The sequence below is a fragment of the Melospiza melodia genome, chromosome 18, assembly GCF_035770615.1.
Source record: "Melospiza melodia melodia isolate bMelMel2 chromosome 18, bMelMel2.pri, whole genome shotgun sequence".
NCBI classification, from domain to species: Eukaryota; Metazoa; Chordata; class Aves; order Passeriformes; family Passerellidae; genus Melospiza; species Melospiza melodia.
Window position 1 is genome coordinate 8,104,423 of NC_086211.1, and position 17,426 is coordinate 8,121,848.

The 17,426-nt window shown below is 40.3% G+C and overlaps 1 protein-coding gene across 1 annotated transcript in view; it reads left to right on the forward strand.

Annotated features, from left to right (window-relative positions):
• SMG1 (SMG1 nonsense mediated mRNA decay associated PI3K related kinase) overlaps window positions 1-17,426 on the forward strand; it is a 59,493-nt gene that overhangs the window by 33,875 nt on the left and 8,192 nt on the right. Inside the window, exons 29-51 of the mRNA XM_063171935.1 lie at window positions 56-176; window positions 810-1,058; window positions 1,342-1,626; window positions 2,622-2,766; window positions 3,038-3,176; window positions 3,467-3,697; window positions 3,790-3,967; window positions 4,587-4,748; window positions 5,023-5,240; window positions 5,415-5,569; window positions 6,479-6,701; window positions 7,413-7,659; window positions 8,243-8,472; window positions 9,025-9,273; window positions 9,650-9,788; window positions 9,876-9,985; window positions 10,588-10,806; window positions 11,237-11,427; window positions 12,029-12,201; window positions 12,578-12,857; window positions 14,410-14,682; window positions 15,243-15,477; window positions 16,956-17,182. Coding sequence (XP_063028005.1) covers window positions 56-176; window positions 810-1,058; window positions 1,342-1,626; window positions 2,622-2,766; window positions 3,038-3,176; window positions 3,467-3,697; window positions 3,790-3,967; window positions 4,587-4,748; window positions 5,023-5,240; window positions 5,415-5,569; window positions 6,479-6,701; window positions 7,413-7,659; window positions 8,243-8,472; window positions 9,025-9,273; window positions 9,650-9,788; window positions 9,876-9,985; window positions 10,588-10,806; window positions 11,237-11,427; window positions 12,029-12,201; window positions 12,578-12,857; window positions 14,410-14,682; window positions 15,243-15,477; window positions 16,956-17,182 — 4,679 coding nt within the window. The remainder of the gene's footprint in view (window positions 1-55; window positions 177-809; window positions 1,059-1,341; window positions 1,627-2,621; window positions 2,767-3,037; window positions 3,177-3,466; window positions 3,698-3,789; window positions 3,968-4,586; window positions 4,749-5,022; window positions 5,241-5,414; window positions 5,570-6,478; window positions 6,702-7,412; window positions 7,660-8,242; window positions 8,473-9,024; window positions 9,274-9,649; window positions 9,789-9,875; window positions 9,986-10,587; window positions 10,807-11,236; window positions 11,428-12,028; window positions 12,202-12,577; window positions 12,858-14,409; window positions 14,683-15,242; window positions 15,478-16,955; window positions 17,183-17,426) is intronic.

Below are 17,426 nucleotides of genomic sequence, written 5' to 3' on the forward strand. Positions count from 1 at the left end.
TAATGGAAATGCATGGTAGTAAAGTTGTCTCTCAAGACAATTGTGCCTCTTGCAGGACTGTCTGATACCTCTCTTCAATGAAGCGTTGAGGTCATGCAAGCAGCACGATGTAAGGCCATGGATGCATGCCCTGAGGTACACGGTGTACCAGAATCAACTGATGGAAAAGCTTAAAGGTGTGTGAGCTCTCACTATGGTGCTGTGAAAAGCAAATGCAGAATTTGAACTTAAGTTGTCTGCTGAAAGCAGCAGCTGTCTTTTTCTAGTATTTTAGATGAAGTACTTTTTAAAAGCCAAGTTTTTTTCCTTCAGGTGTCTTGTTTTACTAGTCATACATGTCTTGATTAGTCCTGTGATGTAGACAGTGTCAACAAGAAAAACAACATTCTGAAGTGTTTATACTCCTCTCCTAATAACCCCTTAATTGCTCATCACTTCATACTTTAACTGCTTTCACTTTTGAACATTTCAACATAATGAATAATGGGTCTTCACAAACAGTCATGAAAGCCCTTTAAATGTGCAGTATGAAAAGAAGTAATGGGAGAAAAAAAGTTCTGTCAGAGAAAAAGTAGGCTTATTAGCTAAGAAGAATGGTTATAGTAGAAAAAAAATCTTTGTCCTAGCAGATAATCTATGGATAGAATTTTGGTTTCAGATGGGTTATATAAATATTCTGGACATAAGTCATCTAAATCTCTGAAGCAATTTTTACTGATGCCCATGTACACGATACATTGGACAGAAATTTCTGTGTGCCAGACAGTGGTTTAATACTTTTGTTTACCATGTCTTGCTCCCTTCTTTAGAACCAACAGTCCCAATTAAAAGCCATCTCATGGAACTGGGCTTAACAGCAGCGAAGTTTGCACGGAAGCGAGGGAACATCGCCCTGGCCACGCGGCTGCTGGCACAGTGCAGCGAGGTGCAGCTGGGGAAAACCACCACTGCACAGGACCTCGTCCAGCACTTTAAAAAACTGTCTGCACCAGGTCAGATAGATGAAAAATGGGGTCCTGAACTTGATATTGAGAAAACAAAGTTGTTGTACACAGCAGGTGAGTGTTATGTTGTAGGGACTTTTGGTTTTTTTTCCTTATAACCAGGCTGATTCCCCTCACCTTGAAGTCACAATAGGGCAGTATCACTAGGAACTGATTTCATCCCATTAGCTATTGTCTGTCTGAATGTGTTTTCATAAGTTTTTTCATGCTTATCATTCTTCAAAAGAGAATTTTCTGTGTAAAAATGTATTGCTACAAGTTTATATGAATGTGCTGACTTTCAGAACAGTTTTAAATAATAGCAGTGTACTGAAGATCTGCTTTCCATGATATGCAGGTCAGTCAACACATGCCATGGAAATGCTGAGTTCTTGTGCCATATCTTTTTGCAAATCTGCCAAAGCTGAATATGCAGTTGCTAAATCTATTCTCACACTGGCTAAATGGATTCAAGCAGAATGGAAAGAGATCTCAGGACAGTTGAAACAAGTATATAGAGCTCAACAGCAGCAGAATCACAGTGGCCTGACCACCTTGTCTAAAAACATATACAGTCTGATTGAGCTGCCAGCTGTTAATACACTGGAAGATGAATATCCTAGGATTGAAAGTGAATCTACAGGTATGTTTGTTCTCATTGTTCTTAAAAATAGTTACTGATAAATATAGTGAGGGATATAACATCAGTTATATTGATGAAGACTAAGTGCTCCATCACTCATGTATTTGTTTTCCTAATACATGTGTCAAGGGTGTGTATTTTGTGCAAAAGGTAGCTATACACAGTTTAAAAACCTAAACTTCTTAATACTGATATTTCATATTTCTGTCACATTTTTCCCATTCAAGTCATGGCGGCCTGAGAAAGAAACTGGGATATGTTTATTTTGCATTGAGGATATCAGTTACTGTCCTGTATGTGTTTGCTTTCAGCTTGTGTATCTGCTGAAGTCTGAGTTAGATCTTTCAGGTTTAAGCATGGAGAGGATTTGTTATGAAGGCCCCCATAAGTGTGAAAAGTACTTCAGGATTTTTCGTTATCTTTAATCTGTAATTAATCTGAACACTTCTGCTGTTACTGCAGAATGTGTTCTCATTCCTAATTTCCAGCATTTTCTTTAAATGTTAAGATAAATTCTGTGTTTCTTTAAACTTGGATTTCATAAATGACTTCATTCCTCTCATGCAAAGTCAGAATTATTGTAGAGCTGTTTGTGGATGTTAAACAGTAGGTGCTTTCTGACTTGATGGTAAAGAACATAAATACATACACAAATAAATACAACCACAGTGCCCTGGGTACTTCATAAAGTCTTCTCTCTGAAGCACTGCTCCTCTGGAGGTCATGAGTTCCTTCCCTCAATTCCACCTCTCTGTGAGAGAGGAAGGAATTTTAGAGTGTCAGCAGTGGTTGTTGGCAAATGGAAACTAAACTTTATTTTCAAGCTGTGTCAGAACTGAAAAATAATTGTATTTTGGAAAATTTTGCACTGTTGGGTATTAATTTCACTAAAAAAATACTGTATGCCCATAATTTTTAGTGTTATTTTCTGTGCTAAGGAAGGCCTAAGTAGGTTTTACACTGTAACACATATTACTCTATTTCTCCCATCACAGTAAACATTGGAGTTGGAGAACCAGACTTTATCTTGGGCCAGCTGTATCACTTGTCTTCAGTGCAGGCACCTGAAGTAGCCAAGTCTTGGGCAGCCCTGGCTAGCTGGGCTTACAGATGGGGCCGCAAAGTAGTTGATAATGCCAGGTAAATACAGCCTAGTGCTTGAATTTGTGCAGTACAATTGCTTTTCTTAAGATAAACTTACCTGTGTATTTATGATTGCTGTTGTATGTGGTCTGAAGTTTGCTGTGAGCAGAGAAATGAATTTTCTCCTGGTTGGTTGCCTCTGTAAAACAAAGCAAACTTAATTCTGAGATAAAGATGATTTCTTCCTTCAAAAAGTTTTATAGATAGACTTGCAGTAGCTCCACAAATACTCATGTAATGGGGATCAGTAATTCATTGACTGTTACAGTCAGGGAGAAGGTGTTCGGCTGCTGCCCCGGGAGAAGTCCGAGGTTCAGAACTTGCTCCCAGACAACATTGCAGAGGAGGACAAAGAGAAAATCTATGGCATTCTTGGGCAGGCAGTGTGTCGGCCTGCTGGCATCCAAGTAAGTGAAGATTTGTTTGTGTGAAAAAATGTTCAGCTTCAGCATGAACTTTATTTTCCTCTTCTTGCAGTTCATGTTAACTCTTGTAAATGTCTTAAAGTTAAAATTCAGACAGCACAAGAAACCATCTGTTAGCTATGTGGTAACCACCTGTTGGATGAACTATGGTAATGTGATCAAGTAATGCAGTTGCATGAGCTGCTAGGCAAAAACTGACTTAGGAGCTAAGACTGCTTGTAGAAATTATTGGAGGACTTAATCAAACCTGTTTTCCCTTTATTTGCATTTAGGATGAAGATATGACTCTACAAATCACTGAAAATGAGGACAATGAAGAAGATGATATGGTGGATGTGATATGGCGCCAGTTATTAACAAGTTGTCCCTGGCTTTCAGATCTTGATGAAAATGCAACAGAAGGATTAATTAAAGTCTGGAGGAAAGTTGTAGACAGAATCTTCAGTCTCTATAAACTGTCCTGCAGTGCATACTTTACATTCCTCAAACTCAATGCTGGGCAGGTTAGTGTTGATGTGGAAGCCAAGTTACAAAGTTTTTTAAACGAGGATATGATCTATATACTTAATTTAGAGGAGTATTTCTGTTTTTCAAGGTTCCACTTGATGAAGAAGATCCCAGACTGCACTTAAGAAACACCTCTGAACAAAGCACAGATGATGTAATTGTGATGGCAACCCTGAGACTGTTACGCTTGCTTGTGAAGCATGCTGGAGAGCTTAGACAGTATCTAGAGCATGGGCTAGAAACTACACCTACTGCTCCTTGGAGAGGTAAACATATGTTATCTAGCTGTTAAAATTGATTTTGAGACATTTTCTCTAAATGCAGAAAGCTCTTTATTGCACATTGATAAAATTTTTATTTAAGTGTGAGACAGGAGACCCTGTCTTTCACTAAATGATGTCACTGAAGATGTTCAAGTCTGCCACACGCCCTGATTGTGAAGCAGATAAGTAGCACAGATTTTGATCCCCTCCTTCCCCCACCTGAAGACATAGAAAAGAGAAAGGGGATGTGGTTTGTGAAGTATTACATCACATGGCCACTCTATAAAACAAACGAGGTGGGTTTTTTCTAGTTACAGTTGAGAAAGATGTGTGACTAAAGCCACACGTTTCAGAAGTAGTTGTTTGTCATTACACTGCAGGTTCTGGTTGTTCAGGGACTTTCCCTCAAAGGTTATAGTGTTACTGTGGGAGGCAAAGAAGAGGAGGCCACCTATTGTAAAGTTGCACTTTGTTTTGGGCTTTTTTGTAAATTGGTAAATTTGTACTTCTTTGATTTACATTCTCCCTATGCAAAAATAATGGCATGCTTTTAAAATAAAATTCTATCTCATTTGAAGAGAAATGAAGTGAATTAGCACATTTCCCTTTCCTCTTTCTGCAGGAATTATTCCCCAGCTTTTCTCCCGCCTCAATCACCCAGAGGTGTACGTACGTCAGAGCATTTGCAACTTGCTCTGTCGAGTTGCTCAGGATTCTCCTCACCTCATCCTCTATCCTGCAATAGTGGGAACCATTTCACTGAGCAGTGAATCCCAGACTTCAGGTATGGAGAAAAGGAAAAATGTATTCAAATAAACTTTAGCTACTATATTTTTATATACTGGGTAGGATGATGCTGAGGTGTGTTTTTCTTTTCTCAGTTTTGATCTTAAGAATATTTTTGTTATGGGAACTCAGTGGTATCCTTAGTCTGATTTACCAGATTTTGCGAATTTTTCTTATACTTCACCAGTACTTAATGGGGACCTGATGCTGAATAAACTGTGGAGTGGTACATCTTACTGTAGCTAATATTTTATCATCTGATTTTAATTCAGGAAACAAGCTGCCTTCTGCCATCCCTACTTTGCTTGGTAATATACAAGGAGAAGAACTGTTGGGTGGTGAATGTGATGAAGGGAGCGCTCCAGCTTCCCAGGAAAGTAGTAAAGATGATACAAAAGCTGGATTAAATGAAGACCAAGCAATGATGCAAGATTGCTACAGCAAAATTGTGGAAAAACTCTCTGCTGCAAATCCAACAATGGTATTGCAGGTAAATAATTCAAATGTATTGCTTGGGTGCTTGAACCACAAATACGTAATTTATGTGTCTTGGGTGTTGGCCTACTGAAAGTTTGCTGTGTCTCTGTCTTTCTTCCAACTTGTTCATGTACTGAAACAAATCTGAATTTTAGTTCTTTTGAAAAGTGACTCTTGCTTTCTGCAGGTTCAGATGCTTGTGGCTGAGCTGCGCAGGGTCACAGTTCTCTGGGATGAGCTGTGGTTGGGAGTTCTCCTGCAGCAGCACATGTACGTCCTCAGACGGATTCAGCAGCTGGAAGATGAAGTCAAGAGGGTCCAAAACAACAACACTCTACGGAAGTATGTTTCAGTAACACAGGGGATAATCATAACAAATGTTTATTTCTGGGGAAGTAAACAGTCAAATGAATCAGCAGTGGTGTTGTTTCTGAATCCATACTATCCCAGCTGCTGCTTTGTATGTCTGGGACCTTATTTCAGGAACATTTTATGCTACAGCTACTTCTCCAGTCAAATGAGTGAAACAGTCTACCTGTGAATCCATGTTGTGATTTCTTTAGCAATAACATGTTAGAACCCAATGTATATTGTACTGTGGATGATGAGATCCTATAGTTCTCCATTTCCAAGTCAGATGAAATGAGCATACACATTCAACATGCTTAATCTATTTAGACATCACTGTAAATGCAGATATTTGGAGCAAACAAGAATATCTTAATCTGATTTTAGTTTTCAGTGTTGAGCAAGTCTGTCTTTTTCCTTCACCTGGGTTATCCTGTGAGCAGAGTAGTGGAAGAGCAGATCCATTCACTGGGCACCTGGCTAAGCTTAAGAATGCCTCTTGTATTCTGTAGTCAGGACTGACATGGAATGGGGGAACAGAATGATCTGAATGTCTCTTCTTCTTTATAGTGTGGTGCATCCTCAACAGGTAGTAGTGAAAAGGTCCTTTAATAAAGGAAATCATTTGCTTAAAGTGATTTCTTCTCAGAGCTTCTAATCAGGGTTTCTGGTAATGAACAATGCATTTTTAATGTTTTTATTGAAACATGTGTGGTTCAGAGGAACACTTACTCAATATGGAATGAAATACTCTTCATTTTAATATGATCATAACTGAAGACCTCATTTTAGAGAAGTAATAATTTTTGTGAGTTCTTCAATGTCTGTTATTGTTTAATGCTGTCCTTATGAGAACTTGGTTTTATGGCATCAAGAAGAGTTTTTTGTGGTTTTTTGTAACAGGGAGGAGAAAATAGCAATCATGCGTGAGAAGCACACAGCTCTGATGAAGCCCATTGTGTTTGCCCTGGAGCACGTGAGGAGCATCACTGCAGCTCCTGCAGAAACTCCTCATGAGAAATGGTTTCAGGATAACTATGGAGATGCAATTGAAAATGCACTAGAGAAGCTGAAGAATCCTTTGAATCCTGCTAAACCTGGAAGCAGCTGGCTCCCATTTAAAGAGGTATCACATGCAAGAGGAAGAGTACAATGTGGGATGCTGTCAGCTTTGGGAGCAGAGGGCTTTCTTTTAAATACTGTCTTTCTGAAACTCTGGTATTTGTGTTTAGTTAATTTAAGTTTTAAATAGTTAATTCTGTTTAGCTAAGCATAGTCCTTGGGCTGTGCAGCAACCTTCAAATGATCAACCCTTCCCAGAGGTCCTTTGTCAATGATGTCATCTTCTCTTAGTTTATGGATCTGAAGAGAAACTAAATATTCACTTGTCTCTCCAGAGCCAGCCTGGTGTTTTTAAAACCAGAACAGAGGTTTTACAGGCAAATAGACCTTTTTTGCTTGTTTTTCCTCTTCTGCTTTGCAGAACAGACAAGCATTCAGCTATATAAACAGGAGGTTGCTGAATGCTGCTGCATTTAACTACAGCTCAGATATTTATAAATACAGGAGCAAACCTCTTGAGGAGCACGATTTGTTGTGATTTTACTCTTGTCACTGCACAGGGTATATTTGCTGCATAGAGGATGTTGTTTGGTTTTTGTAATCTTCATCCTAAACTGTGGATTAGCAGCATGGCAAGGGTGCCAAGGAGTTTAGGAAAAACCTTTGTTTTCTAGAAGATGACCATCATTAAGTCTGGTTTGATGGTGTTTTTGTTCTTACTTCTAACTGTTAAGGTGAATGTCAGCCTAAAAGGAAAAAACTTTCTTTGGAATAGGTAATGCTGAGCTTGCAGCAAAGAGCACAGAAACGGGCCAGCTATCTCTTAAGGCTTGAAGAAATCAGTCCTTGGCTGGCTGCCATGATGAACACTGAGATAGCACTTCCTGGAGAGGTGTCCACCAGGGACACAGTCACCATCCACAGTGTGGGCAGCACCATCACCATCCTGCCCACCAAAACCAAACCTAAAAAGTTGCTCTTCCTGGGTTCAGATGGGAAGAACTATCCCTACCTGTTCAAAGGTAAGTAATAGAACTTTTCTCATACCAGCTACTGTCTGTTGTTATAAATTAGACTGTATTAAAGCTAGGAAGATTGTGTGGTGCAACTCTAGTTTTATTTGCCTGAATGATAAAGAGAAAGACGAGTTTGAAGCATTTGCTCTCTCTTCCCTACCTCCCACTTCTCCAGATATTTTTCAAGGAATTTTGCCATGTGAAACTGTAAGTCAAATCTCTTCTTTACAAGGCTTTCATCAGAAGCAATGCTCTGCTTGGATGTTGATAGGATTAGCTGGATGCAATTTTCCAGAAGCTTAATGTAGCCCCTAAAAGACAACTTTAGAGACTTGTTTTGCCCGCAAGGGAAAGGCCTGTTTGTTATGTTGTAATGATTGTGTGTGCTGCTCACACAGCAAGCTGGCATAAACTGGTAGGTAAATGCCATGTAAACACTTTGCTTTAGGCCAAACAACTCATCCTTAATCTACATATTATGAAGATATTCACAGTCTGAAATGTAGTAGGTTTAAAAAAAACCACGAAATTTTGGGCTTTAGGAGAATTCTTTTATCTAGAAGCTTAATTTTAAACAAATTTCTTGCAGGTTTGGAAGACTTGCACCTAGATGAGAGGATCATGCAGTTCTTATCCATTGTGAACACCATGTTTGCCACGATCAACCGGCAAGAGACGCCGCGGTTCCACGCGCGGCACTACTCGGTGACACCCCTGGGGACAAGGTCAGGCCTCATCCAGTGGGTGGATGGAGCCACGCCTCTGTTTGGGCTGTACAAGCGCTGGCAGCAGCGGGAAGCTGCTCTGCAGGCACAAAAGGTAACACCTCTGTTCTGTGCTAAGTGGAGCAAGGCAGAGGAGAAATGCTTGTTTTGATTTGCTTTGTGATTCTAAGTCATGTGGTCTCACAAGGATTGTTTTGTTCATAATAATGCAGGAGGGTTCTGTGTGTTCGTGTATCTTGGGACTTCACCTGAAGTCAATAAAATTGCATGTCTATTATTTAAATATAATCACAGTATGTAACATAAAAATGCTCTTCTGGCATGATAATTCAAGAGAACTGTTTTTTACAAATAGAATTAACCTTGGTTGAAATAATTTTAGTTCTATATCTTGTTTACTCATTTCATTCTAAATGCAGTCTTTGCAGTTATATTTATGAGATCTATTTATTTTGAGAGTAGAATTAGGCCAAAACAATGTGTTTTCAATCTATTTAGACCTTAACTACTGAATTTTGAAAGCAGTCTTTGAGCTGAAGAAGTCATGCTCAGTCAAAGCATTGATTTCATATTTAATTCTCACCAAAACTGAATTTGGGTTATATTTCTGTACTAATACATCAACTACCATTTTTATCTCTTCTAGGCCCAGGACTCTTACCAGACCCCTCAGAACCCTGGAATAGTTCCTAGACCCAGTGAACTTTACTACAGTAAAATTGGACCTGCTCTAAAGGCAGTTGGGCTTAGTCTCGACGTGTCACGTCGTGACTGGCCCTTGAATGTCATGAGGGCTGTTCTGGAGGAGCTGATGGAAGCAACTCCCCCGAATCTCCTTGCCAAGGAGCTCTGGTCATCCTGTACCACACCAGATGAGTGGTGGAGAGTTACACAGGTGAGTTACAACAGCTGTATTTTACATAGGAGAGGCTGTGGTTTTAATGGGATGAGGGGCACCAACTGCCTGAGGTGTGGTACTTGTGAGTTTGGAGAGCTGGTGATGCTGTGAGTTTGAGGAAATGTTGGCAGTTGTGCCATTTAAACATGGGTATAGACCAGATAAGTCTATGTTATTATACTAGAGTTACCAGCCAAAAAAAATGAGAACTCTTGTAAGATACCATCAAACAACAAATAGAAAACTGCTTGGAATAAGTTGGGCTTGATTTGTTTTACACTTACACTTAAAATAATGTTTTAAGATGGTAGTCAGTCCAATGTGTTGGCAGAGGATTCCCACAAATAATTTTTTCCTGAAACTCTCTTTTAAGTCGTATGCAAGATCCACTGCAGTTATGTCCATGGTTGGCTACATCATTGGTCTTGGAGACAGACATCTGGATAATGTTCTTATAGATATGACTACAGGAGAAGTTGTCCACATAGATTATAATGTTTGCTTTGAAAAAGGTAATTTAAAAAATGCTCTATGTTATTCAAATAAAAGGTTTTCTTTCTTGGCAATTAAAAGAAACAACTTAATTTTTTATCTTGAAGGGAAGAGCCTTAGGGTGCCAGAGAAGGTTCCGTTCCGGATGACGCACAACATTGAAACAGCGCTGGGAGTGACAGGAGTGGAGGGGGTGTTCAGGCTTTCTTGTGAGCAGGTATGGTTGGAGATCTAAAAACTGAGGGCCATCACTGGCCAAATACTGGCTTAGAAGTTAGCTACATTTTGCTGCTGGTTTATAGAGCCTTCACCTTTCTGCTGTGATTTTAATTGGCCTTACTTTAGCTATATCCTGTGGTAGGTATTTAAGAAACATGAGATTGTCTGATAAGTGCCCATGCAAGTAGTGGTACAACTAAAATTTAGGGTGAAAGGGGGACTCCTAGGTATAGATTAAAATGTTATGTTTTTCCTGAATTTTTTTTGAGGTGTTTTGCTTGCCCTCTTCCTTTGGAACTCATTCTGTAAAAACATGACAGATATGTTTTTAAAAAGAAAAATGCTCTGAAGAAGGGAGATTTTTCCTCCTTAAGCGTCTGTGGCTTGTGCATAGAGTTTGTGTGGAAGGCTAGATCTTCTACAGGCTTAACTGCATTTGTACCTCCTGTGGTGTTCTTCCTGTCTCTGTAGTAGTTAGGCTTAGCTACTACTATCCATGATGGATTTCTGTACCTACTCAAGTACAGTATTTTGCCTCTGAGTTTCCACTGCTCTGCAAGGATAGCACAGAATCACGAGTCTGTTTAAAATACGATGCAGGTCCTTCATATAATGCGGCGGGGGAGAGAGACTTTGCTTACACTGCTGGAGGCTTTTGTTTATGATCCACTGGTGGACTGGACAGCTGGAGGAGAGGCAGGATTTGCTGGGGCTGTCTATGGTGGTGGTGGCCAGCAGGCTGAAAACAAACAGAGCAAAAGGGAAATGGAAAGGGATATTACACGGAGTCTCTTTTCCTCGAGGGTGGCAGAGATAAAGGTGAGTTTACTGCAAGAATTTTCTATTTTTAATCCAAAGTAGACTCTGCACTTTCATTTTGTTTATTTGCATTTTGGGAATGGGGGAAGATGAGATCATATATCAGCAATGGTTAATGAATTTTATTGTGATAAATTCAGTTTATGTGAAGGGAGGTGTTTACATTGAACTTGCAAGTATTTAATTTTCAGTTTCTGCATGCTTAATTCTAAAATATGTTTTAGTGCTTTGCTTGAATCTGGGCTAGGGAATAACAATAGAGGTTTAGAGAGCAGTTTAAATAAAGAATGTCTGTTAAGATTTGGCAGTTGTAGCACTGGAAGCAGTGCTAGATGAATGGCATTGTTGAAGGGTTAAGTTCTGCCATATCCTTACCTTCTGCTGCCAGTTGGATTTAGTGCAGTTGGTAACATCTGTGTCTTGATTGCAGGTTAACTGGTTTAAGAACAGAGATGAAATGCTTGCTGTGCTGCCAAAACTGGACAGTAGTTTAGAAGAGTACCTGAACCTGCAGGAGCAGTTAACAGATGTAGAAAAGTTGCAAGGAAAACTACTGGAAGAGATAGAATTTCTGGAAGGTGCAGAAGGAGTGGATCATCCCTCCCACACGCTTCAGCACAGGTATGGAGGAGCCAGGAATTCTGCCAGAAATCTCACAGTTCAATACAGATGGTGTTCTAGCAGTGTGCTTATGGGTTAAATGTTAGAAATCTGTACATGAGTGAATAGCTGGGTAAAAGCTATTGCAGTAAGCAGGTCTCTCCTGGTACAGAACTACTGAAACCTTTTCCTACTGAATAATCTTATTCATGTCCTGCATCCATACTCCATCAATATAACTTGTGCTAGTCCAAGTTCCCCACTTGATCCTCAAGACAAGAGAGAAAATATTCTGAAAGTGGTGTCTCATCAATATAATTCACTTAAGGGAGCGATTGATAAATAACATAAAATATTTTCTTGTAGGTTTCTTATTATTTTTTTGAAGATTATTTGAAATGAATCAAGTACTTCAGAATTGCATGAATAGGCACAGGCATGAATTAGTTTGTAGGAAAACAGAATTAATTACTAATGCAACACTGTTAGTTTAATGTGATTGATGAGAACATGTTCATTTCCTAGTTAACAGTTGCATTGTTCAATATTCTTCTGTATTCTATAGTGTTAAGTATTTTCTTTCTCATAGTACTTACTTGATTCTGTGGCTTCAATAATTCAGGTATTCTGAGCACACTCAGTTGCAATCTCAACAAAGAGCTGTCCAGGAAGCCATCCAGGTGAAGCTGAATGAGTTTGAGCAGTGGATAACCCATTACCAAACTGCCTTCAGTAATTTAGAGGCCACACAACTTGCAAGTCTGCTCCAAGAAATCAGCACACAAATGGACCTAGGTACAAAATAGTATTTCTGGGGGTGGTTTTAATGGTTTGAAAATAACTTGAGTTTAATATCAGGTGGCATTATGAGTATCCTTTAACTTAAAGGCAATGATCTGTATGTAATAAGTTAAAAGAAAGGGGCTTCTTCAAAGGGTGATTGAGAGCACTTCAAGGTCTCAGTGCCAAGCTGTCTGAAGGAACTTGTCTGTCTTATCCTACCTGGGCATTAGATTCTCTTACCTTGTGCTCAAAAATCTCAATATGAATTCTCTATGCTTCCTTTATCACAAGTAAAAAAAAAAATTGAAAAGGTGTTAATGCTCAGTATTTGTATGGTATAAAACGTGTTTTCAGATATATCTTTATTCATAACCTTCTTTCTTAAAAGGTCCTCCAAGTTATGTCCCAGCAACAGCATTTCTGCAAAATGCAGGCCAGGCACATCTAATCAGCCAGTGTGAGCAGCTGGAAGGAGAGGTTGGTGCTTTTCTGCAGCAGAGAAGATCTGTGTTACGTGGCTGCCTGGAACAACTGCACAACTATGCAACAGTGGCTCTGCAGTACCCAAAGGCTGTGTTCCAGAAGCACCGAATAGAGCAGTGGAAAACCTGGATGGAAGAGCTCATCTGTAACATGACAATAGAGAGATGTCAGGATATCTTTAGGAAGTAAGTTGGCAGAATAATGGCTTGTTCAAAGAACATAATTTTCAAGCTACTACCCTAATTTTATCATTTAAATAAATACTTTTGCAAGGACCTATCTAATTGTAAAGCAAACCAGCATTAAATTGTAATTCTAGAAAATTGGAGTAAGTATGTAAAACTGCTTTAAAAATACCATTCCAGAATTTAATCTGTGTACTTCAACAAGAAAATCAAGTAATGTTGTCCTGTAACGATCAAATGGAGCATTCATGTGGCTTCAGAGTAGTGATATTTTGAGTTTTAGAAACTTGTAATATTTAAAAATCAATATGGAAAGGTTTTTTTAATCTAGTAGATTTTCAAGCAGCTTCTGGTTCTTTTTTTCATCTTGAATCAAGTTGTTTCAACATTATTATGGCTTGGCTTAAGAGATCTAGATTATATTTGAGCATTTCCTCTAAAATCTTTTTCCTTTCTTTTTATCTTCTATTCATTCTTTGCTTCAAGGACAGCTGTCTTATGTCCTTGCAAATAGGTGTGGAATATGGTGCGTTTTAGGACCTTACAAAAGCATTGTTAGGGAAGTTATCAACCTCTTGCAGTATTTAGAGTTAAGAATCACAGAATAATGAGGTTGGAAGAGACCTCTAAGATCAGAGTCCAACCTATGCCCCAACACCTCAAGTAGCCTATAGCACCAAGTGCCATGTCCAGTCTTTCTTTAAACACATCCAGAGATGGTGATTCTACCACCTCCCTGGCAAGAGCATTCCAATACTTTATTATTCTTTCCGTGAAAAAATTTTCCCTAATATCCAACCTATCCCTTCCCTGATGTAGCTGGATACTGTGTCCTCTTGTTCTGTCAGTGCTGCCTGGTGGAAGAGACTGACCCCACCTGTGTGCAGCCTCCCTTCAGGAAGGTGTAGAGAGCAATAAGGTCACCTCTGAGCCTCCTCTTCTCCAGGCTAAACCACCCCAGCTCCTTCAACGTTCCTCATAGGGCTTGTGTTCCAAGCCCCTCACCAGCCTTGTTGCCCTCCTCTGGATGTGCTCAAGCATCTCAACATCCTTTCCAAACTGAGGGGCCAGAACTGGACACAGTAGGTGATTTAGGTTCAAATGTGATGTTCACAGGGGTTCCAGGATGAGAGAAGAGATGAGAATCTTGACTCTGTGTTTCAGAAGGCTGATTTATTATTTTGTGATATATATATTATATTAAAACTATACTAACAGAATAGGAGAGGATTTCATCAGAAGGCTTGAAAGGAATGGAATGATAATAAAATCTTGTGACTCACCAGACAGTCTGGACTGTGGTTTGCCATCAGTTAGAAACAACCACATCAGACCAATCTAAGATGCAGCTGTTGTATTCCACAGCAGCAGATAATTATTTTGTTCTTTCCCTCTGAGGCGTCTCAGCTTCTCAGGAGAAAAATCCTGGCAAAGGGATTTTTCAGAAAATATCATGGCTGCAGAACATGGAGTGTTTTTCCTACGTGCAGAGCAGAAAGCAGGCTGTTAGCCCCGAGAAGGGCAGCGTGGTCAGTGTGTGTGTGTTGCACAGGTACGAGATGCAGTACGCGCCCCAGCCCGCGCCCAGCGTGTGCCAGTTCATCACGGCCACGGAGATGACGCTGCAGCGCTACGCGGCCGACATCAACAGCCGCCTGATCCGGCAGGTGGAGCGCCTCAAGCAGGAGGCCGTCACCGTGCCCGTGTGCGAGGAGCAGCTCAAGGAGATCGAGCGCTGCATCAAAGTGTTCCTGCACGAGAACGGCGAGGAGGGCTCGCTCAGCCTGGCCAGCGTCATCATCTCCGCGCTGTGCGCCCTCACCAGGTGAGTGCCCTGGGGAGAGTTCCTGCTGGAGGCCTGTTGTATTGCACTAAAAGTTTGTTTAGTTGTTGTTTTGCACTGGGTGATTGGAAATTTGTACTGAGTGTGTTATGTCACATAGATTGTTATTTCTCTTCTCCCATCACATGGTCTTTCCCTCTGCTATACCTACCCCCTGGTGGTTTGGGCTCTGGTTACCCTTCCCCTTGCCCCTCCTCAGTGGTATCCCACTGGATATGGTTCTCTTCCCCTGCCCCCATTGCCTCAGGTATAAAGGTCCCCTGCAAGAAGGTCACACCCTCTTTTCCACCTGGGAGGTCACCAGAGCCTGAAGTGTCCCTTCCCAGGCCAATAAACAGGACACTTGTCCCCACATGGAGAAGAGCGTTTCTCTTTGTCCACGTAAGACCGTGTGGGCCAGGGTCCATAGCTAGCCAGAGTGGACTCCAACAACAGCCCAAGAGACAGTTTCTTACAGAGGCCACATCACAGGACCAGTCAGTGATGGATTCTGTGAGGAGAGCAGCAGCAGGCACCGTGTCTAAGTGTCTCTGTTCATCCAGGCGAAACCTGATGATGGAAGGTGCAGCATCCAGTGCTGGAGAGCAGCTGGTTGATTTGACATCCAGAGATGGAGCCTGGTTCCTGGAGGAGCTTTGCAGCATGAGTGGCAATGTCACATGCCTCGTGCAGCTGCTGAAGCAGTGCCATCTTGTACCCCAGGACTTGGACATTCCCAACCCCATGGAAGCATCAGAAGCTGTTCACTTAGCCAATGGAGTATATATCTCACTTCAGGTGAGTCTTTTGTTATTTTTTCCCCCATCCTTCAAGGCTTCAGTGAAGTCATTCTTAATAGATTCTTCCTTAGTGGGCTAAATGTTTGTCTATGATGCTGCTGACATTTTTTTCACAAGTCTTGCTCCTGATTGCTGTATTTGATTGAGCTGAACAGGCATTTGTTTCTGTTATTTACATTTTTATTGGTTATAAGAAACTGTTTAGATCTATACATGACAAATTACAAAAAACTGCTGTCAAGTAAGTAACCATGAGGAAGATGTTGGTATCAGCTTTATAGGCACACCAGCTTCATGTCTCCTTTTCATTTTTCTGTTCTGTTGCTGGCAGTCCAGATCAACTTCCAAACTCTTCAAAATGTGTTCTTTCTGTTTTCTGCTCCTGCTAAACTTTACTTATTTTCACCTCAATCAAATAGTTTCAAATAATCTCAGAAAAGCTGTTGTACAGGCCCCTGTCTCCAATATTGGGTAGGAGAAAAATGCATTTATAATTTTGTGATTCCGAAATGTTTCCACATTAATAAAACATAAAAAACCTATGAAGGGCAGTCTGAGTGAAATATCTGCTGAAAACTAATGTTCTTTATACACTGTGGCTGGTTAAATAGATTTGTGAGGCTTTTGGTTCCATTGTATTGATTTGAGAAATATTTTCCTCTTAAACTGCATAAGTGCATTTGGATTTTCATCACTTTTTTTTCTCTCTTTGAAGATGTAACATTTCAGAACTGTTTCAGAAATGTGCATGGCAGCAGTTTTACTGCATTGCAGTGGGGATCTTTCACCCACACATTGTTGTCCTCCCTGTGAGCTCTCAGATAAGATGTACTCACTGAGCTCCCTGCTCACTTGGCAGTCAAGATAACCAGTCCTTTTGGTGTGTTTCATCTCCTCTTGGAGACAGAGCACATTGGTTCTTTCCATAGCTGCCTTTAGCCCTCTGCTGCATTCTTCCTGGGGGGAATTGCTCTGTGCCACTTAAGGTACTGTTTTTCTTCCTTGCATTGATTTCTGTGGCAAAATTATCACTCCCTGGCAAGTTTCTCTATTTTTTCTTTCTAGTCTAATCAGTTTAAGAAATCATAAATTCAGTAAATAATTTAATTTGCTCATAGTTATGTAATGGAAAAGAAAAGCCTACATTGATGAAACCAATTCACAAATTATGAACTCTGTGTCCCCCAGCCTCTGCTGAGGATAACTGCCAGGTATTGCTGCTGGTGCTGTGGAGATGGTTGTTGCTGTGTTGCTACAGATATCAGACCTTTTGCTTTGTACAGGATTTAATATATTCCTAATTTCTTCAAAGTTGATCCAAGAGCAGACTTTTGACTCTTGGCTGACCACCATCATGTTATATTTTAGATAATGTCTGCTGCATGGTAGTGTAGTACTAAAATGACAAAAGATGTTGCATGTGATATTTTTTTGAGGGGGAAAAGTTCTTACTTTTTCATACCTACTTCCCAACAGGAATTGAACTCCAACTTCAGGCAGATCATTTTCCCTGAAGCACTGAGGTGCTTAATGAAAGGAGAGTACACTTTAGAAAGTATGCTCCATGAGCTGGATAATCTCATAGAGCAAACAACTGACGGAGTCCCTTTGCAAACGTTGGTTGAATCTCTTCAAGCCTACCTAAGAAATGCTGCTATGGGTATAGAGGAGGAGACACACACTCATTACATTGATGTTGCAAGGTAAATCACTTATTTTTCAGTTCAGATATGAGAGAGTGAAGACTGAAGAACATTAGTTTGTATAAAATTATTTTTTGAGATACAGGCTTTTCTTGCCCAAGAATGCATCGATTGCACAGTATAAAGTGTGCACTTGTTTCCTTCTCTGTGTTTGTGTGCATACACAGAAATATGGAGCTGTGGCAATTTACACTTACATCTGCTTAAAACTGACTTTTGGTAGTCAACTTCTTCCAAATATGTA